Source organism: Tinamus guttatus, unplaced genomic scaffold, assembly GCF_059628265.1.
Source record: "Tinamus guttatus ecotype Peru unplaced genomic scaffold, ASM5962826v1 Tinamus_guttatus_pri_ptg000048l, whole genome shotgun sequence".
Lineage (NCBI taxonomy): Eukaryota > Metazoa > Chordata > Aves > Tinamiformes > Tinamidae > Tinamus > Tinamus guttatus.
The window spans coordinates 3910474-3932337 of record NW_028288582.1 but is presented as its reverse complement, the minus strand read 5'-3'; the positions used below and the strand labels follow the sequence as shown (position 1 = coordinate 3932337).

Genomic DNA, 21864 nt, shown 5'->3' with positions numbered 1-21864 from the left:
ATAGCATGAACAAAGCAACATTAGTAGCAGGATGCAGAGGAGTCTGCATTTTATGAAATTATGGTTATAAAAGGGATGTTTCCTCTACAAAATGGATGAGAGATTGGAGGAGGAAGCTCTGTATGTTGCAAGGCACCCTGCTGACTTAAACTGACTGCAACCCATAACAAACAACACCCAGGCAGAGCGACTCATTGTCCCAAAAGGAGAAAAAAGCTCTGTGGCTTGGAGATTACAGCAACAAATGTTTCATGCTATGTAGCTATATAAAATCTGTAAATACAGGTACAATTTTTTAATTTTCACATATGCTTTGGGCTCATTTATTTAAACATTTATTTCTCTGCAAAGTGCAAGGCAGTGAAGCATATGAGCTTTGGTGCTCTTTACCCGCAGTGAGACAGGGTGAAGAATTCCCTGCCCTTTCACTGAATAATTTTCATCACTCCCAGTTTTACTCATAAACTTGCCAGCTGAATGAGACTATAAGCAATCAGTGAGAACTGCGACCAAACAGGCATCTTCCATCAATAATCTCACAAGGAAAAAGAGCAACGTTCCAACCTGTATCTGGCTGAGCAGACTTTCATGTTGGTGCTTTAATTCCAACCACGACTCCTCTGTGAAGCAGGGATCCGCAGTGTGACACTGTAGATCATCTTCTTGGCTTTTCAATTCATTAAAAACGGTATTTAAGTCTTCTACTTTCTGCAGGAGTTGGGCATAATTTGTCAACTGAGTTTGCTTTTCCTGCAAACCAGGCTGGAGGGCAAAACCTAACTCTTGTTGCTGTTTCCTCAGTTCAGTTAGAGCCAGTCTCAGGCCTTCTTTGCTTCGCTCATATTGCTCCCTGTTGAGCCGAAGTTGCTCTTGAGGGCTAAAAAAAGAATATATAATTATTGTTACTAATAAATTATCTTTTTGTATTTATTAGTTAGAAAATATCCCACTGTGAACATGTCAACCATTACTAGAATTAAATATATTGAAGACTTTTCTTGAAGTTTAAAATTATTGATAAACTTTAAGCTGGAATTTTTGAACTTAGTGTTACTGGTCTAGATTTAGATGCAAGACAAGTGATCCCCTCTTAGACATGCTTTCAATCCTAACCTATAAACCTGTATTTTCTAGCATCTGAGATGTGAGACTCCCACGTTTTTTATTTCTGCTTTCCACTGCAGCAAGAGTTCTGTTTTGAAGCTATATCGTGACTATAATCTGTTTCCCTTAAGAACTTCTGATAACAGTTACCTAAAAGCGAATGTCCTGTAGGAGATAACATCTGTAGGAGATTTTAGGGAAAAACAAAACAAAATGTTTTGGAAATATGACAATAGAAACAGCACATGCAATATGGGTCATGCTACCACAGTCTGGTACCTAGTTTGCTGACCTTGGCATTGGATATTGATTTGCTTGCTTTATAAACATGCACATGGCTGCCCTGCAGCTGGACAAGTTGCATCTCTACACCAGAAGCCTGCAGCTATAATCAGGGAGCCAGAAGGCTGTTAACTAACATCCCTATGCTCACATTTAGGGGACTGATAATTTTGTAGATGGAACTTAAATACAAGATTTGTAAATATCTTTATACGTTTGTAAATGCAAACAAGTGCAAATACATAAAGTTTGTGAAGTACAGCTGGATACATATGAAGACAAAAGCGTTTGTGTTTTTTTCCACCCCAAGTGAGATTCAACTTTTTTGGCACCTAACAAATAAAGCAGAGGCTTCTCACATACACTAAGGACTCTTGCTTCTGGTTCCCTGTTCCAGCTTCATGATGCTGCCATTACAGTGCCACATTGGCTCTTTCCAGGCCTGATCCTGCAAGATCCCAAGCATCTCTTCAGATGTGCTGAGCGTCTCATCTCCTGTCCTTAGCAGAATGCAGAAAGAGTGCTCTGTGCTTTGCTGTGTTGGATCCACCATAGCCAGTGCTTACTTTTTCCAGCTGCCGCTTGAATTGCTTTCAGGGAGTGCTCAGTTATATGAGAAGGCAGCTGAATTCTCTCAAAAGTACCCACTCTTGATAATTCATTCCCTGATCAAAAGTAGATAGTTGGCCCACTCTAGCTTCCACTGATCTCAACAGCAAATTTCCCAGTGATTTTACTGAGAGTGGGTTCGAGGATGTTATAGCAGCCAGCTAGTTTGAAAGTGACTGCATCTGCAAAATCAGAGAGCTAGTTCATATTTACACAAGTGTGCAATAAGATAACATGCTTTAGAGGGCCAGATTCAGCTCTCAGTCACAGCGGGGCCCCAATGGCTCAGCCTAGAATGTCAAAGTGCCAAGGAACACCCGGAGCAGCAGCAAGGCAGCTTGAGGACTGGTAAGGGTTAGCTCAGTGTCTTCTCACTGCACAGTCTAATCAAACAAGGAGCAATGGATACACTTTTCTCTTTCTATTTTCCCCAAGCTGAGTGGGGATAACCTCAGGTGAGTCCTGCCACCCGCCCTTAGGTCTCTTGATTATTCCTCACAAGTCCTGTGGGTCCAAACTGCAACCAGCTCCTGCCCAACCAGTCAGAAATGCAAGAGCTTGCATGGGTACACAACTCAAATTCAGTGCAACAGGTAAGAAAGAAGAAAGTCAGCAGCAAAGCTTTCCAACAACACAACAATAACAAATACTTTACAACAAACACAATAGCAACAAGAGACCCATACTGCCTCTTAGCAAATTCTGTATTACCTTATATATTCTCTGGCTAACTGAAGGGCGCTTTCCCACTGATTCTGGAGTTCAGAAATAGTCTGTTCAAACACTGGCTTCGCAATTTTCTCATTTCTCACTAAAGTTTCTCCTAGAGTTACCATATTCTGTATTTTGGCCTCTCCTCCATCTCTGAGACCTATGATTTCCTGTATTAAGGGAGAAAGAAGCTGTAAATATGTATCTGGTTTTGCTTACAGAGTTTTAGCAATGAAATCTTTCATTCTTTGCATACTGCTCTTCAAGAAAAAAACAAGCCCTTTTCCAATACTCTATATACTCGAGTGTCTATAAGTACCTCAAGGGAGGGAGTGCAGAGGATGGTGCTGGTCTCTTTTCAGTGGTGGCCACTGATAGGACTAGAGGAAATGCCGGGAAACTGAAACACCAAAAATTCCATAGGAACTTAAGGAAAAATTTCTTAACAGTGAGGGTGACAGAGCACTGGAACAGGCTGCCCAGAGAGGTTGTGGAGTCTCCTTCTCTGGAGATCTTCAAAACCCGCTTGGATGCAGTCCTGTGCCACGTGCTCTAGGTGTCCCTGCATATGCAGGGGGGTTGGACTAGATGATCTCTAGAGGTCCCTTCCAATCCTAAGCATTCTATGATTCTATGATTCTATGATTCTATAGTCAATGTATACATAGATTGATCATCTAATCTTAGGAAGCCTAGAATAATGTAGCTGAGATTTATTAATTATTCTCTATATAATAAAAGATAACTAATATTGTTCTCAATCATTAAAAAAATGTTCTCGGGGAGAGATATTTGTCACAACACTAACCCTTCTAGGGAAAAAAATGTGGAAATCCCAGCAGCCTCATTTCTGACTGCTCTGCCATGGAGTCCCTGTAAAGCCTCTCTGCCTCTGGTGCAGTCAATGAAGGGAAGGTGCCTGCCCACCAGCCCCCTTCCCTGGCCTGAGTTCAGTACCGGCCCACTGAGAAGGGCAGCAGAGAATCTCCTTATGTGCTGCATTAACCGTGTAAAAAAATACCAAATCCCAAGAAAAAAGCCCCTTCAAACAAACCCCAAAACCAGAGGCAACCAGCAGTGACAGTGTCTTTTTCGATGCACTGATTCACCAAGCATTCTCCTGATATTATTCTTGTTGTCAAGCCCAAAGGTAATGCATGTAACACAATACCTTTATCTGATTAATCCGTTCGTCTGATGGAGACTCACTTTCCTGTGAACTTAGGTTACTAACAGCCTCCTTGAGCCTTTTGATCCAAGAAGAAACATCCTGGGCATGTTCTTCAAAATTTTGTCCTTCCACTAGATGTCTTTGAGTATCTCCTGCCATTTCACTTGCATGTGTCACCAGTGTGTGATATCTACTAATAAGAGCAGTTGTTCTGGAAACAGTTTCATCTTCTGTCAACCCAATCTCCCTCAAGGAATTTGCTAGCTGAGCCACAGAGTCAAACGATTCTCTAAAAAAACACAACCAATTAATCAAACATCTATCTACTACAACAACATGGATCTTTTACAAGACATCTGTAAGATACAATCCAAAGGCAACAATACCTCTGCATTAATAATATTTGATAGTAGTTTTCAAGTTTTGTCTTATCTTTTTGAATCTCTTGCAGTTTTTCTTCCTGAGTGGCAAGCCACTCTTCCAAGCCAATGCTGCTCTCTTGAAGGCTAGAAAAACAATAAATACAGATGCATTTCAAAATGAGAGGCTTTGCATAAGCAAATCTTGCTGGCTACTGTATTTTTCTGCAGAAGTAATATAATACCATGGGCCCAAACAGGAAAAATTTTCAAAAGTATGTGCTGCAGTATAGCATGGAGCATAACCTGCTCATTATGCACAAAATAAAACACTATCCCATATTAAAAGATCATCTTTAATAAAAGCAGTGTTATTTGTCCTTCAGTATGACTGCTTAATGAATCTTTTTTTTTTTTAATCAGCTATGTTTAAAACATTAGAAATGACATTAGTTCCCTACCTACTGAGCTGCTGGAGAGAAGCACCAAGTTCCTTTTTCCGTTTCTGACATTTGGAGATCAGTCTTTGCAGTTCTGCTTCTTGATCTCTCACATAGCTGTTAAGGTGATTAATACCTGCTTTGGGTAAGTAATGTTTCACTTTATTCAGTAAAGTTTTAACCTCTTGGATATCTCCGTCTTTGCCTTCAGAAGTTAGGAAGTGCTGAATAAAAGCATAAACACAAGATGCATTTGTCAAATTTGCTGTTGAATAGTAGAGATTTGTTTTACAAGAGTTTCTTGATCTCCGTTATCTCCATCAACATTTGCTGAAGTAATTTGTGTCTTGTCAAGAAACATTCATTTACAATTTCCTGAAACACATTTATTCCACTTGCAAATGGAAAAGTTGTTGCTTGTATAATAAGAAAAAAGTGAGGATGACAGATTTTCTTCTCTATAGTACAAATAAAACAGAATAGGTAACTGCAGAGTTCAAATACAGCACTGACATCACTATGCCTTCTGCTGCTGCTAAACAGTGATCACTTCTTGCAGACACTGTGGCTTTTCTATCTCTTTTCCTTGGATTCTGCCTGATTTGGAGTGAAAATCTGTCCATAAGAAAGCGAATGTAAATTTTTCCATCAAACCCAGTGGGGAGATCAGAATTTCATTTTACTCTCTTCTTCACCTTTCTCAACCTTTGCACACTGAATTTATGTGGACTTCCACTACTACCATCTGGACTCACCTTGCATTACTATGACTTGAATCTGAACACTGGTATCCAATTTTATCAAACTTATATTTTCATTCCATTTACTGTTCTAATGCTTTATGTTAAATTAAATAGTCTCTAAGCCTCCCGCTAGGTGAACTCCCACACAAGAAGAGTCTTCTGATAAAAAAGTATAATTTCAAGAAGAATTAATCCTAGAAATTAAAATATTCTAATCTTTTACCTCTAGTCTCTGCATTTTTTCTTCCAGCATTTGTTTTGTTTCTGAAGGGTTGAAGCAGTCCTTCAAAGAGAGTTGAGTGCTGCTGAACCAGTCGTTAAAATTCTTGCACTGACCTGCAAAAAGATATATTCCAATTTTCATTAATTGTATTCTGTAAAAGAAAATTCCTATTTAAAATGAATATTTCAGGTAACTCATAATTACCCTCAACAATGCTACTGTCAGAGATGTGATTCACTAGATACAATATGAAAAGAAATGTCGCAATTCATACTTCATTTTTCACCCAAAAATTACTGATAATAAACACTGCCGTTGCTGGGGAAGCATTCAATGCAAGAGATGTCTGCTACATTTAGCGACTTTGGTAAACAAGACCTGGGATTTTTATCAACTTTTCTCATTTGCACACAAACAAATATTACTGAAAAATCTATTTAAAAATGTGATTTCCTTTAGGCCTAATTCTACACTAGCACAATCTTGTGTCTAATAAAGTAAAGAGTAATTAATGATGCTACCCACACCCATAGCTAAGATTATATTAAAAATACTTCCACTTGGATCAAGTGATTTGTTGGAGTCAATTGACATTTGTTTGCAAATCTTTACTTTGTAGAGAATCCTGAAGCAATCTGGCAAAAAATTTAAGAAACTGAACCAAAAATAAATCAAATTCACAATCTTAAGGTGATGAATATGCTCTACATAAAACTATAAAAAATATAAATGTGAAATGTGCTTGCTTACGGTTCAAAACACCAATAAAGTGATCTTGAAAAACATGTTTCTTCTTATTAAATAAATCAGTGACACATTTAAGCTGCTTATTTAATTCATCCACATCAGGACAATCTGTCTCTTCTTGGAGTAATGTCACGTGGTGTTTTTGCTGCAGAATTTTCTGATGTATCTCCTAAAGTTAAAAAAAGGCATCTGTTAAAAAGAAAAATCTGAAATACAAGCAGTTTACTGGACAGAGCTGTTTCAGCATAAATTATATAATTTTGCAATTACCTATGTATCAAAATTTCTTAAAATGCATTAATATTAATAATGAAATTCATAAGTAGAAAAAGCATTAAACTCTCCTTGAGTATTGTGCGTACATCTTTATACATACATGCTCACACATACATTCACACGTAGGCTTGTGTGTATTTTGTCATCGCCCACATTAAATATGCGAAGGGCACCGTAATAAATATGTTCCAGGCTATAAAATATGTAGTATCTATAATGACTTTCTGACTGCATTAGTTGCACATGCATCTTTCTGTCTCTAAATATCTCCTCTACGTGTCAAATCCTGCTGGATTGAAAGACAATTTGGGGGGAGCTGGGAGAATTAACTGAAGGCTGTTTCTTCCTTTACATGGAATTTCAGTGCCCTAAACAGCAGCAGCCACAATGTGCATCATCGACTCGTTGCTTAACAGGAGGTTTAGATCTTGGCAACCTCCAAATCACAAAGCAGCTCTTTCCTCACCTCTGTCCCCGAGGTGAAGCAGATGGAAAACTGAATAACTTACGGAGATCCCCCTTGCAGATCGTGAGGCAAAGACAACTCTATCACTCGGTCCTGGAAAGGATGCAAACTAGAATCCCACTACTGCTTCAACATATCTTGAGTGGGATACTGTAGTCTTGCCTACCACTGACCATTTCCAAGAGCTGCAAGACTTAACTAACGACATCTAAGAACAGCCAGAGCAAACGGCCTTTCTTTTATGCTTCTGGCAACTTTAGGAAATAGCCAAGCCAATCTCTTCTTTTGTGCGGTTCTAATGGTTTGCAACCTGCACAGGGGAAACACACATGAAGACATGCTCAGAAGAAAAAAATGAATCAAATTATAAAAGATATGTAATTTGTGGCTACCTCCAATTTAGTGAAGATCTCTAATGTATCAGAAGGAGATAAAGCTTTTAAAAGTGATTCAGTCATCCCAATCTGTGTCTTGGCCCGGTCAAGGTCTCCTTTTAGCTCTGCTGTGTTCACACCAAGTTCACTAGTTCCCCGCTTCGTTGACAAGAGCTCTTTTATTAGCTCCATTTTATGCACAACGGATGATCTGATGACCTTAAAATTGGAAATAAGAAGGTGTAAGAAATGATATGGGATTGATTTCCTAGAATATTGCAGAACTACATGACAGCGATAAAAAGCAATGAAACGATCTGAAGACCAGATGCTTCAATCACAGCTTTTTTCAGTTTCTTCCCCTCCACTCTGCAAATTGAAAAATAATAACAATAGTATTCAAGCCCTACTTTTCTGAGGGAGAATAATCTCAGCTCCTCTTTATGAGGGATGCATTAACTGGTGCTGCTTTACTGAACAATTTACTTGTCAGTGGTAGACAAATACTGACAGTGTATTTGTCAGTGAGTTGATACTCTGGTATCTACTCTCACCTGGATGAAGGACTTGGATGCCTTTTCACTATGAGGAGAAAGGAGGTGCCAGCCCTCTTCTGCAACACATTCCCCACACTGCCCCGCAAAACAGGCAAGGGGAACAGAGACATGGGGAGCTCTGGCTTGAGAATGGTCCTTAACTTTATCCTTAAATCTTCTGCAGAGAGAACTCAATGGTGTCCTGCCCACATGGTGACAGATCACCTAGGGGGCTGAGGGTGCCTGGGCTGCCTCAGGGCATAGGCTGCACAGCACAGCGTCACTCAGCCCTTGCCTAAACTCCTTGGATCATTTTACCCAGTGAAACTCCTCCGAGCTCACTGGCTGCAGGGGATAAACATACAAATGGCCAAACTGGGTCAAGTTCAAGGTCTGCCTGACCACAGCCGAAGCAGATGCTTGGGGAACTTGTATAAGTTCAAAGCACTGGTGGCCTGAGGTAGGAAGAAAAACTTACTCTTGGTGGGTAAAGTAAAAAGATGGAGATTTCTTGGTACCATTGCAAAGGAAAACAACATCACTGCATGTAAATAGCTACATATTACCAAGCTGTATGAGTCATATCCAGGTAAAGGTACAGTCTAAACGGGACAAGCAGCATGCTGAGTCGCTGGGACCCCAAAAGGATGAGAAAGGTCCCTGTGCCTCGTCCCTGGCCAAAAGCTAAAAGCCAGGTACCATTAATGCTAGCATCCTTCAGCAGCTTTGGGAGGGTTGGGGAAGGGCCAAACCGCTGCAGAACACAGGACTGAAGACTTTTGCATTTAAAATGACAGGTTTGGTTTTGACAGCTTGAGAAAGACAAGAAATGAAATGCTGGGTATCAGCTAACAAAATTGCTCCATTTCTCTTCAGGCAGATCTAAGTCAAACCAAGAAATGATTGTGGAAAAGATGAGTCCCAGCCCATTAGCTTTAAAAGATCCTTCCTACCTGCAGCTCCAATGGGGGTTCATTACTGTTCAGAAGCTCCTCTATCTCAAGAACAGTATTGTCAAATTTCTGGAGTTTCTGCTCTTGGACTCGTAAACAAGCCTGAGGGTAGAAGAACATATCTATAACTATATTGCTTTCACTCACATTTCATTTCCATGTTTCCGCTGGGAAAGTGCTTTTTTTTTTTTTTTTTAATTTTGCCTTTTGGCATACGGAGTTCCAACAACTGGTCCATCTTCTGATTTTCATTTTAGCCATCTAGATTTTTTTCGTACTAGGAATAAAAAAATTCCAAGTGTCCAGAGCCAAACAGCTGCTAATGCAAATCCAGTAGAAATTTTAAAATGTTAATTATTTTACCCAATCATCAACCCAATCAAAGAAGTAGGAAAATAATTTTGTATTTATTTCCTGTTTTGTTCTACTAAAAAAAGCAAACCATCTTTTATTTTTTTCAGATGTCATGGATCTAAGACTTGGCATGCTGATCCCTACTTCAATAGGGATGGGATGGTGCATAAATCACCTGATCCAATGATCATGGAAGCAAATGGAAAGACATCTACTTGTCTGAAGACATTTTGGAACAAGCCAGTAACATGAAAATAAAATATCAGCTTCAATTTATGAAAGCAGAAATGTCACAAACAGCCACACTGTCTCATGTTCCCAAATTATATTTCCAGATTCTCTTGGGACAGACTATTGCTATGGACTCTCTTCACAGTGAGTTACTCAGACCCATTCACCCGCTGCAAGTCTTAAGTGTTCCTACCCTCACACTGGTTTATTATAGAAAGCAGTACTCATCTCACACTATTTATATTGAGACCACCTTTAAATATACAGGCAAATAATTCACTACTTGGATTTTTTTTTGCGACAAGCTTCTCGAAAGCACACGTACCCCTGCTCTGCTGGATGGTACAAGGGACCCCATGCTGGCAGTCTGTGTAACATGATACGTAATGCAACAGTTGGGTTGTAATTAATACTAATGCAGAGATGTTTGTTTCAGGATTAGGAAACATAATAACCTATAAATGGGCCTGACTCACTCTGGGCTATTTTACAAAAAAGCAAATACACGAAATCCAATTTTCTTTCTGCTTTTCTACCTTCACCTTAGTTCATGACTCCCACCCTTGCCCTCTCCTCCCCTCCCTTTCAAGGATTACCCAGGAAATGTGAAACCACTCCGGCACAGCAGCACAAGGCCTTCCTGAACACCACCCAAGAGCCACACGAGGACATGGTCACACCACACTGGCCTTGGGCAGTTTCCAACTAACAACATGGCTCTTAAAATGCAGTTGGCAGCTGGTGTCTTCTTGTGTAGCCCTTAGGGACCTGAACTACCCCATGACAACACAAAGCTAAAAACAGTAATAGTGGAACAAATTAGCTACCTCTGCACATCAGCTAGACTCCTGTTTCACCAGGAAGATCTATATGGAATGAACACCTTGGGTTTGTTTTGCACTGTAAATTAAAACAAATGAGCAAGACTAACAGTAGTGGTAATGCTGCAAATAGGCACAACAAAACCCAGGGCATTTGTACCACGTAAATATCGAGAAAAAAGGTGTCTATGTATTTTCAAACAAGAAGATACTGTACAGATCTACACCTCAGCCCAACTCACACAGCAAATTATTTCTATTTAGCAGAAAATGACTGCAACTACAACAAAGCAGCACAGCTGGTCAGTTAGGGCCCTAAAGTTTGAAGTTAAATATTTACCCCTGAATACGAGGTCCTTAACTGCACAGAGCTAGTGCATGCGTCTCTACAACTCCCTGCACCTCTACCCTTGGAGTCAGGGCTACGAGCTGTGCAGGAGGAGCACAGGCAGAGCTGGGCCATGCTCTGTGGGTAGGTGTTTGTCTGTCCTTGTGCAGTCCCTGGAGATCCTCTGCAGCCTTTACAGCTGCACAGAGCTGTCCTGGGAGCGCACCAGGACACAGGCTCTGGGAACCAACAGCCCACATCTACAACCCCTTCCTCAGCTGTGCACTGCCCAGCCACTTCTGCAGCTCACGTGCCTTTGTGATGGGCATTTTGAAAGAAGAGAAGCGGTCATTAGCCTACACCTACCCTCTTCTCCTTCTTCTCTAGGCACTAGGAAATGTGTCTGCCCCTCTGCACAGACTACAAAGCTGTCCTGGCTTCACTGTATGTTCGTACAGCACCAAGGAATGAGGGGGCTGCAGGGGTCTACAGCAGCACTCGGAGTGCTGTGTTAATTAATTTAAAAGAGTTTTGCATCACCGCTAAGTTTGTATCTACATATAGGCCTCTCCCCCTATTTGGTTCCAAGACCTGTAACCTCAATGCATCAATCACTTTGTTCACCTAAACTGTCCTTGCAGATACAGTTCCAAACGTGCCGTCCACTTCTTTGCAGCGCTGCTATTTGCACGCACTGTACATGTTTATGAGCAGAGGTCCACACCACCTCAGCAGGAGTTTATGCTAAAGAATTTCCATGCAAATTACCTGCAGCTGTGTAAGGTCCTCTTCGATCAGGCAACGGTCTTCTATGTTCTTCAGTTCTGCATTTGCCCACGCATCGATTGTGCTGGATAAACTAAGTAGTTTGTCCCACAAAGCCTGAGCTCTTCCCAAATTATCGCAGTAGTTCTCAGTCTTTTCGTTGATCTGCCACAGGATTTACATAGAGAAAAAACACACTCAGATTTCAAAAATGTTGAGTTATATCCTAAAAGCAAAGCAGTATAATAAAATCCTGGCAAAATGAAACCACCCACATAAACAAGTGAGACAAGGGAAAAAAAAATCCCATGTTTCTTCACAGTAAATTGGTCATGGAGGAGACATTTAAATCACTGCCACACATGTCGCTAAACATACCAATCACAATAGCAGCTTGCCAGTTTTAAGACAGGTTTAGGAAGGAGCCTTGCTCATTAATGTTTATCTACTCTGAGTAAATACCATCTAATCTCAGTATTGATGCCGTGCTTAGATCTGCAGCCGCAAACATTTCTCACCAACAACACAGCAATTCTCCAGATTGTCTCCCAAGTCTAAATGCACAGAAGTTGCTGTGGAAGCTCATGGATTCATGCAAAAGGCACAAATACTGCCTTTCGGCATTTCTCGGAATTGTATTTATTTTTAAGGAATGCCCATGACATAAACTACCTGACAGACCAGAAACATTATGGCAGTAGACACTCTATAAGCTTTGCTGTGGTAAACACTTGGATTTATCTCCTAAGAATCTTTGCCATATTGTACGTAATTTATTCCAAATATCACTCCCAAGTCAGAATCAATTACTATAATGCATAACAGATAAGACCACCCTGATAATTTACTTTTTACATACATCCAGCCATCTGTCCACAATGATGTTAGCCTCATTCTCAAATGGAGGTTCCTCAAAGCTTCTCATTTTATTGAGCTGGAACTGAAGGTTTTTGCAGATCTGATTTATTCTGTCTACATCTTCAGAGTGATCATTAAATTCCTCTTTTGCCTCTTCAATCTGTGGAAAGCAGTGAATGGATCTTTACAGGTGTGTTTACTTAAGACTATTCAGCAGAACATTTTTAGTAGTGTGCTGTTGTTTTTAGTTTAGAGAAACAACAGCATGATGCAAAATAATCCATTTTACATAATGTAATGAGGCCAGGGATGCATCCTCTGCTGTTCTATCCCTACCACCCTCACAGGAACGCCCCCCCCCCCATCAGAATGCCAGTATTTTTTTCGTTACTGGCTGCAAAACAGCTTCACGGGAGCTACGCGTGTGTGCTTCTGACTCAGAGATCCAAACAGTTTGTTTTAAAAATAGTAAATGCGAAATCCAAGGTAACACACATCCATACAAGGCACCTCAATTACAGAAGGAATAAACAAAACACATTGTCATAATCATCTCAGAACTGAACTACTAACAAGAACAAAAAAAGCTTAAACTCTACTTAAAAATAGTCATTATCAAATACGCACTGCCAGAAACAGAAACGTCCCTCCTTCCTCCTTTCTGCTTGTGCACAAGCCTGCTTCTTTGTGCTGGATTGTAAGAGCAGTGTTTACAAACAACAGGGAAGCCTGATGGAAATGAAACACTGACCTCTAGTGTTAGCCAATTCGATAGGCAAAGGCCCCGGAATTGCTGCCAAAGGGATGAGCCTGTTCTCCTACAGATGCTGTCAAACATGTGCTACTGCAGGGGGATGGCAGGGCAGGGCAGGGCTCACAAGCCAGAGCAAGGCAGAGGACCTTCTCTGCTACTGTTTTATATTATAGTTTATATTATTTATTATAATATTTGATATCATTCAAACCATCATATGAGAGAAGCCCCAAGGAGTAATATAAAATGTTTTGTTTGCTTCAAGTGGTACAATGCTTTAAACAATCTTCCTAGTGACAAATAAATTGGCTGCTTTGGTACCTTTACAAACTGCTCCCTAGAAGGTTTTTACCATGTAACCTTGGCAGAAAACACAGAAATATTCCAAACAGTACAGGTGAAATAAGTCTTGTGGGTTTCAAGAGGTGTTTTTCAATAAGACCAAATTTTTGTCTTATATTGTCATTATATCATTACTTTTCTATTTTTTTCTAATCCCTCCCTTGTCATTAGACTGTGATTCAAGAGGGGTAGGATCCTTAAAGATAGTTTGGAGAAGTGAAAACAAGACTTAACATTTGCCCTGAAGCTTGGTCACACCCAAACATTCTCCACAAGAGGTTTTTTTTTTCTGCGTCAGTAAGTTCTCGCAACTCACCTTTGCTATCATCCTGTTCAAATTCTCCTTCCCCATGTAGGAAATCTGCTGTGAAAGCACAATCTCTTGCTTCTGGATAATGCTGGTCAGACTACTTTTGCAGCTTTGGTATTGCTTCAGGAGCTCCAGAGCCCTTGCACACTGATCCTGGCTGTTAAAAAAGACACACGTTATTTATTGCCTATGCATAAAAGAGCATCTCAGAAAGCCTGCCTGCCTCCTCCTCCTAAATTCAAACATGTGAAGAGTTTGTTGATTATGTTGGGAGGCCAGAAAAGGGCAGGCATGAAGCACCCCAGTCAGAAACCCAGAGATGCTGTGATATATCTGTTGTGGTAAATGGACATCTTTTGCAATCAGAGATGCCTTTTGCCATCATATGTCCCTCACATTTAACAATGATGTGGCCTGAGCAGTTTAGATTTATTTGACACCTCCCACCTGCAAGACAAGCTCCATCACCAGTGAGATGAAACACAGGGTGAGCAGATGTCCCAGCAGCTCGGCAGCGGACGGTGGGAAACGCAGTCCCAGCTCAGCCTGCAGCAGCGTGTCAAAAAGACCCTTCATGCTGACACTGGGACAAGCCACAAGGGTTCACTGAGACTGCCCAGGCCATCCAAATCCCCCAGGCACTTTTATAAAGCCTAATAGGATGCCCTGGGTCATAAATCATACCCCTTCCCACTCCTCACTATTAGGCTTATCAAACAGAACTCTTTTAGTCTTCTCCTGCAAAAGACACTCTATTTTCCGTGCCCTTTTCCATCTGTTTCAGTTTTTTTTTTTTTTTTTTTTGGTATGAAATTCACAGCCAATACAGAAGACCTGTCACTCTCAGTAGCAGCCAGGTTTTTCTTTCAGTTACAGATTCAGACCAACATGTCACAACATACCTGCTAAGTGATGGGATTTTGATCACTTAAAAATAAATAAAAGGCATGTGCTTTGGCTGCAAATTTCTATGTGCAATTCTTGGCATTAAAATAGCTTGCAGCACCATAATTGCAATATTTCTCATTATACCACCATTTCATTTACTTTAGAACATGGTCTAAGACTCTTCTGCTGTTCGATTTTTACAAGCAACATCCTTGTTTGCACAACACTTTAAAATATAATGTTATTCCTTACCATTCAGCAAGCAACAGTTTTGTATCCTCCCATAAACTCTCTGTAACTCTGCACTGTTCATTTGCTTCCTCTGCTTTTTCTTCCTTGATGTGTGGAAGCTTATTAGCAATTTCTCGCAGGGCTTTCATTTCAACAGCTGCACAATCCAGTTCCTTTTCCAACTCCCTTAATGATTTTACTCTTTATTAGAAAAAAAAAATGAAATACAGCCTTATATTAAAGTAGGTCTTTGACTCTTTTCCCCAATACAGCTATTAAGTTCCCTCATCCTGAGCTGCACACACTGACTGTATTAAATGACACACTTGCTGTATTAAATCATATCATAAAAAGTGTAATTTCATCTGCAGTTGGTACAATCTGACAGTCTGTCACAAGAGTTATACTGACCTGAGCCCTTTCAGAAATTTATCCAAAATCTTAAATGTTTCTGTAGGAACATAGCTAATTATCCTGTATTAATATCTAAGTGTATTCTGGCCATCTTGAAATATGGTCTCAGAAAGGAAATTAAGGCATAACTAAATATATGAGCAGAGTTTATAAGTTCTTTGTCTCCTCTTATTTCCTGTCTCATAAACGCCAGTGACTTGCTTAGTCATCAGTGCCTGTTTGACACCTATCTTACTAAAAATAAGATCACAGAACTTAACCTCCTCCCCTTTCTTCTTCATCTTTGCTGCTTCAAACACACAAATACACAGGTGTTTAGAAAGAAAAAAAATTTAAAAACGTCAGAGAAAGCTCATCTTCTCTGGTGACCCAGAGAAGCAACCATAAGCTCATGGTTTGCTTCACCAATGCTATTCAGGTGTTTTAGCATACACTCAGATTTCAGTGTTCTACTGCAAAGGGGCCACAGGCACTCTGAGTTCACTGTTGAATCATGAAATTAAAAGAGCTTAAAAAAAAAATCTTACCTTTGTTGAATAGCTGGAATTGTTGGATCCTTCAAGCCTATTTTATCAATCTTGTCATGCAAATCCCGAATGTTTTTAAGGAGTTCGCTATTTTTTGTGGAAAAAGTCTTGTTTAAGTCATTTTCCTCCATAAGCATCTGTTGAGTTGAGTGATCATTAGCCTCACTTAGCATTTCAGATAAAGTCAGAACAAGTTTTTCACAGCAAGTTTTTCTCCCACATTCAGCATCTTCCAAACAGATATCAACTCTTCTCAAGCGTTCATCCAAACATTTAGCCTCTTCTGCCATATGAGAAATTTCTTGTGAAGCCTCCCTCAGTGCCTTTCCTTGTGTTTCAGGTTGAGCTGAGGGATCTACAGGATGTTTGATGGAAAGCTGAATCTTCCTCAGCGAGGCCATAAAAGCTTCCAGATCTTTCAAGACTGTTTCTCGAACCTGCATCTTTCGGCTCATTTCCTCAAGCTGGTTTTGATAATAAACCATAATTTTACTTGCTGCTTGCAGATCTATTGGATTAAATTCATCCCTTGCTGAACTGTCTAGGTGTTCCAATTGTTTGCACACTTCAATCTGATTTAATATGGATCTCTGCAGCTCCTGAAATATAAAGAATGACCAACAGTGTTAGCAAGTGAAACACAGTAATTTAACCGAGACCAAGCCCTAAAAATCTTTACAGAGAACATCAATTCAGATGGTAAAACAAAGGGAAAGAAAAAATAAATAAGGGCCACAATTATGGCCACTGAACAGAGCGTTATGATATACAAGAGCTGAGAACAAAGCAACTCCAGAACGAAGGAAAGTCATCAACAAGAAGGGATGTTCATGACTGAGCTCTTTATGGTGGGTCCCACTGATGCTCCTTGTCTCTACAGCAGCAACATCTTTTAAAAGAGGGGAATAAAAAAAGGAGCTAAAAGTGGTGGCAAGTCTTGTAATTGGCCCCAAATTCCTCCATGAGAAATAGCACTAAGTTTTCTAACTCTTTGCCATATTAACAACCGTTCTGGATGAGGTATGGTCTTTGCATTTCCCCTTACCTTTAGTTCCCTATATGCAAGATCACTATTCATCAAATTAAACTGCTGGATGTCCCTTTTGTTCAGCCGCTGATCTAATTCACATAGAAGAACCGATTCGTTCTCTATTGGCAAAACAATTTCCAAAGCGGTCCTTAAAGAGTTTGTTCTGCAAGAAAGGTAAAGAAAGATCAACTGGAAAAGCACATAAGGAAAGACATAGGGCAAAAAGCCACAATGTCATTGTGATTGACTGTCTAATAGAGCTAGGTAATAATCCTCCTCCTCTTGAAGTCAACAGGAGGTTTTTTACTGATTAATAAGAGAAGCAAAGTGAACCACAGTGAATTTAACCAGAAAGTTGAAGGAACTACTGATAACCATGGGGACACTACACAGTGATATTGCGACGATCTGGCCCTGAGTGCTTGCAGAGATTCACACCATCTGCAAAGGGTGTATGTTCGTATTAAGATAAGATTAATTTTACGTAATTAACACATTAACAAGACAGTTTAAAATGTGCATTTTCTCTAATGTACACTACTCCCTTCACAATACACATTTCAGTCATATTACAATCACCTATAGCTTAGCTAATATCATGCAGGATTATTTTATACCTGGCACTTATAACATCCTGAAGCTCTTTCCACTCTCCTTTTAGCTTGCTTCTTGTTTCAGAGATAGTAGCCAGCTCTACTTCATCCACAAGATTTTCTAAGGTAGATGCAATGTTTTCCAGTTGTATCCAGCCAGAATTGTTTTCACTTTCTATGATCTAGAAGATATGCAGGGTTAAGCGAATTAATTGACATGGTATTTTATAAAAGACTCAAAAGATTCAGAAAAATTCAGAAAAATTCTATCACGAGTTACTGAGGACAAACCTGAAAACAGACTTGTAGTTAGAGTATCTATTACTTTTTTTTTTAAGTCCACATTATCATTTGCATGTAAATCTCCACCATAATTTTATGACAAAATTTTCCACATGAAATGCATGTCTTAGCTTTACTTTTAAAAAAGTTCAGTCAGTACAGATTGGCCATTTTTGCTGTAAGAATTTTAAAAGAATAAAAACAACCTTAGAATTGAACCAATTGATATCCAGCTAACCTGTGGGCTCACAGGAAGGACCTGAAAAACTGCAGTAACGAATGCCCCAGCACCAAGCGTGTGCCCTTCTTCTACAGGCTAATTTCTGCTTCTGGCCACACTGGAACAACTGAACCGTGAAGGGGGAATTCACATGGGCCTGATGCACAACCCTTGATTTCCCTCTATTCCTTATAAATCTGGTTGTGCCAGCTCGCCTTATTCTTTAGCACTATGAGTAACACATAGAAGGTGAAGGCTCCACAAGAGAAAACAACAGTCCAGGCACAGAATATGTTCTTAAGAGATGAATAGTTACCTGTAGTTCAAGCAGCTTGTCCTGAAGGCAGGAAGTGCCTTTTATTTCTTCAGTAAAGCCAGCTGCCACTTTATCTCTGCTGATTTGTAAAAGTTCCTCCAAGTTACTTCTTTGATTGTTATAGCTAAAGAAAGAGGCAACTGCTTTCAGAATGGGCATTATCTCTGTCTCAATGGGATTTAACACAGATTGGGATTTCTGACCAATACATTGCCAGATAAAATATGCATTTGTAATAGACTGTGCCTATTTTAACCCAAGTCCCAAATTAATGGTCACAAAACAGCAATATATAGAAATGCTGAGAAAACTGCTCTGCTGGCAAATTTTTATGTACAACACTCCCTAAATTCAATTTTAAGCATGTAAAAAATATCAGTTCTCCAGAAAAAAAAGATTCTTTTTTAGCTTTTCCAATTCATATTTTTTATTTGGAGTTATTAGTAAGGCAAAGAAAGGCAACAAAAGAGCAGAAGAAAACTCTGAGCCCAAGTGCTCTTGCTACAAAGCCCTAATGTTTGCAACATTTAGCTACTATCGTGATTCTTTACCAATTACAGAGTAATAGTAAATGAAATGTAGTAGAATGAGAAGGGAGTTCAGCAAAAGCGCATTCTTCCAACTCATTTTTAAGTCTGTAGCATAGTAATATCTCTTAATATGAAAGCCTTTTATCCTATAAAAATACCTGTCTAGTAAAGCTGGCAAGGGCAAATCATTGTCTTCCTCATATTTCTCTGCACAGCTTTCTCCATTCTGATGTGTCACATCTGTTTCCCAAACTGTACCTGAACCAGGTCTTGATGTCTAAGCAAAAACGAAAAGGTAACAAAGAGCTCTGTGTTATGCTGTGCCAACACCTAGTAGAGATCAGTATACAACTGTGAAGCCCTGAAAGAAGCAACCACTTCACATGAAACCCTCTTGAAGGAGATGAGAGATTCCATTCACAGATACAATACGTGTGCTGAGCGTCACGCTGTCTATCTGCAGCTTTACTCCCGTCCAAATGATTAACTACTGTATTTTCTCTCTCTTGGCACTTTTTTTTTTTTTTTTTTTTTTTTTTTAGCTACACACGCACACAGTTTTTCCCCACATTTTTCTAAGGCAATTACCTCCAGTGGCAGTATTTTTCCTCTGTGTCCTCTGCAACTTGTTACTTGGCCATTACAGAGACTTACAGTTGAACACAGAGCTTTACACACAGCTCTCTCAGTTGAAAATCACTCTTTAGCATAATATATTGCAAAGCTGGGGTCCCACTCACATCTCTTCAGTATGCCTATGCTGTTCCTTGCATGTGAATGACTGATGAGTTGAGGGATTCATGAGTAGCTGCAACTTCCTTTTAACAGATACTTCTTAGGATTTATTTAATCTACATTCCCAAGCACAGTGGGTTTCTGATCTGTGATCAGATGTCTAATAACAGAAATAATCACAGTAAGCATGGATTGCATACCTCCTGTGCTGAAAAGATATTCCTTCGCTGGGAAGAGCCTGGATTTTCTCCATTCTCAGAAGCAACAATGGAATCTCTAAGGTTTAGAAGAAAGTTCAGCTTAAGAACAAAAGTAGCTATGACATATAATAGAAAAAAATAATGTCAATAAAGATTAAAAACTAACACTGTAGCTTTGTCAAAGTGTAATCAGTGAACTTGTGTATCTCTGAAACTCGATATTAAATGTTCAGAAAACATAGTTGCCCTTAGTAGCATGGCAACGTGCTCAGCAGTGCACTTAAAATACCACAAAAACTATCCATTATCTCTGAATTCAGTGAGGTTGTGACACCTCATGCACCCAGTCACTCACTCTTTCTTGGACGCCTGTCCTTTTCCAGTGTGAGACAGCAGCGCTGCGTAAGTATCTGCCACAACGGGCTGAAGTTTTTCTAGCTTTTGTTCACACTCTGTGACCAGTGTCTGTACATCTGGGAGAGCTGCTTCTGCTAGTCTTCCCAATGCTTTAAGATCTTCTAATGACTTTTTAAGTTCCTTCAGGCTGCCTTCATGTGAGAAAAAGGTCTAAATAGAAAAAGCAATATAATAAACTCATGTTAAAGTATAAATATTTGCAATTATTTTCATACATTCTTCTATTTTCACTGTCTTCTCAAATAACTGAACTCAAATTGTAAGACAACTAAACAGGAGAAAAACATTTATTTTCATTCACTTCTTTTTTAAACAGAGCCAGCAAAGAAATGGAGAACACTGGCAACGCATTTCCCAGTTGTACTCAGAAGATCCTATTGACTCTTGTCTGAGATTGAAAAGACCTATACTACTACATTTTTAGGTCCCAAGTCCTAATCACACTGCCATTAAAATACACCTTCCATTTATTACAACAAAAGAAGAATTGCAAAAATTACTTAGACCATTCCTCATGAATAATTTCTAGGAGGAAATTAAGATATAATAAAAACTTTAAGCAGAAGGAATGCATCTGAGAATGCTTACTTTACTCTTGTATATGTAATACCTGCTGAGAAATAAACCCATGAAAACCTGGCCACACCAGTGTAAATCCCTTATAGAACATGTCAGGCCCACGTCAGCTAGTGACACATGGAAGTTTTATATCTAACCCTGTGGTTCACTTATGTGCAGCACAATCAGGGGATATTGCAGTGTGGGGAAGGTGCTCTCGGTTCAAGCCACCTAACATCACATCTGTGACTGATACAATTCAAGGCAGACCCAGCAACAAGCAGTTAACTTTATCCGTCTGCCAGGATACTAATACCTGAAGCCAGAAAGTCAAGGAGACCATTGAGGTGGCCTCTGATCTACGTTTACATGACACCAAACACCAAGGCCCTGCTCCATAAGCGCAGACTGGGATGATGCACGTAATAAGGACCAGGAAGGGCAGACAGTGCCTTCATACAGACAGGGACGTGAGCAGAAGAGGAGTGTGTCAGGTACCTCATGTTCCTTGATGAGCCCTTTGGTTTTATCCATGCTGAGGAGTTTCTTCTCTTTACTTAATTGCTTGTTGATTTTCTTAAAAGTTGCATTAAATTTCTTTTTCTCCCTTTCTAAGATAAGCTGGATACAGGACGTAATTTCATTATGAACTGCCTGCAAAATTCAGAACACGGTTAGTATCCCTGTGAGAAGGGAAGCAATACTAAAAAACAAGTAAAAAAACATCTGAACTTAAGGTGACAAAAGATTGTTTTTCAAAGCTGCCAGGCATAATGAGAAGACAACAAAATCTTCTCTGCATATTATCTCACCTCCCATCTTTTACGAAGATCTTTACTCTTTTCCTCCACTGCTAATTTTTCATGATCAGGTGAAATATTTTTCAGCTGTTCAGCTGCTTTTAAAAATTTGTCAAGAACATTATTGTCCAAAGCATTGAAAGCTTCCTGCAAAAAAAGTATCAGAACGAAAAATAAACAGAACTGTATTTGCCTTGTTTACCTAATAAAATGACATTAGTAGCATATAAAAGCTATACATAAAGTATGTATCCTTGGCATGTACAGCCCTGTGTGAATGGGCATAAGGGCATTCCCCACCCTTTCGTACCTGTAAAAGGGTTGGAGACAGTATCGGTTTATGCTTTAACAGAAGAAATCCTGTCC

The 21864-nt window shown here is 39.6% G+C and overlaps 1 protein-coding gene across 1 annotated transcript in view; it reads right to left on the bottom strand.

The window, feature by feature from the left end:
• Window positions 1-21864, bottom strand: part of SYNE2 (spectrin repeat containing nuclear envelope protein 2) — a 161075-nt gene that overhangs the window by 98827 nt on the left and 40384 nt on the right. The window contains exons 22-43 of the mRNA XM_088539613.1: window positions 21511-21645; window positions 21197-21352; window positions 20079-20290; window positions 19724-19799; window positions 18947-19065; window positions 18259-18382; window positions 17465-17622; window positions 16863-17010; window positions 15818-16416; window positions 14898-15077; window positions 13764-13914; window positions 12353-12511; window positions 11497-11658; window positions 8995-9096; window positions 7524-7724; window positions 6393-6558; window positions 5643-5755; window positions 4698-4900; window positions 4264-4383; window positions 3878-4166; window positions 2707-2876; window positions 565-877 (exon numbers count right to left, since the gene is read on the bottom strand). Of these exons, the coding sequence (XP_088395739.1) occupies window positions 565-877; window positions 2707-2876; window positions 3878-4166; window positions 4264-4383; window positions 4698-4900; window positions 5643-5755; window positions 6393-6558; window positions 7524-7724; window positions 8995-9096; window positions 11497-11658; window positions 12353-12511; window positions 13764-13914; window positions 14898-15077; window positions 15818-16416; window positions 16863-17010; window positions 17465-17622; window positions 18259-18382; window positions 18947-19065; window positions 19724-19799; window positions 20079-20290; window positions 21197-21352; window positions 21511-21645 (4056 nt within the window). The remainder of the gene's footprint in view (window positions 1-564; window positions 878-2706; window positions 2877-3877; window positions 4167-4263; window positions 4384-4697; window positions 4901-5642; window positions 5756-6392; window positions 6559-7523; window positions 7725-8994; window positions 9097-11496; window positions 11659-12352; window positions 12512-13763; window positions 13915-14897; window positions 15078-15817; window positions 16417-16862; window positions 17011-17464; window positions 17623-18258; window positions 18383-18946; window positions 19066-19723; window positions 19800-20078; window positions 20291-21196; window positions 21353-21510; window positions 21646-21864) is intronic.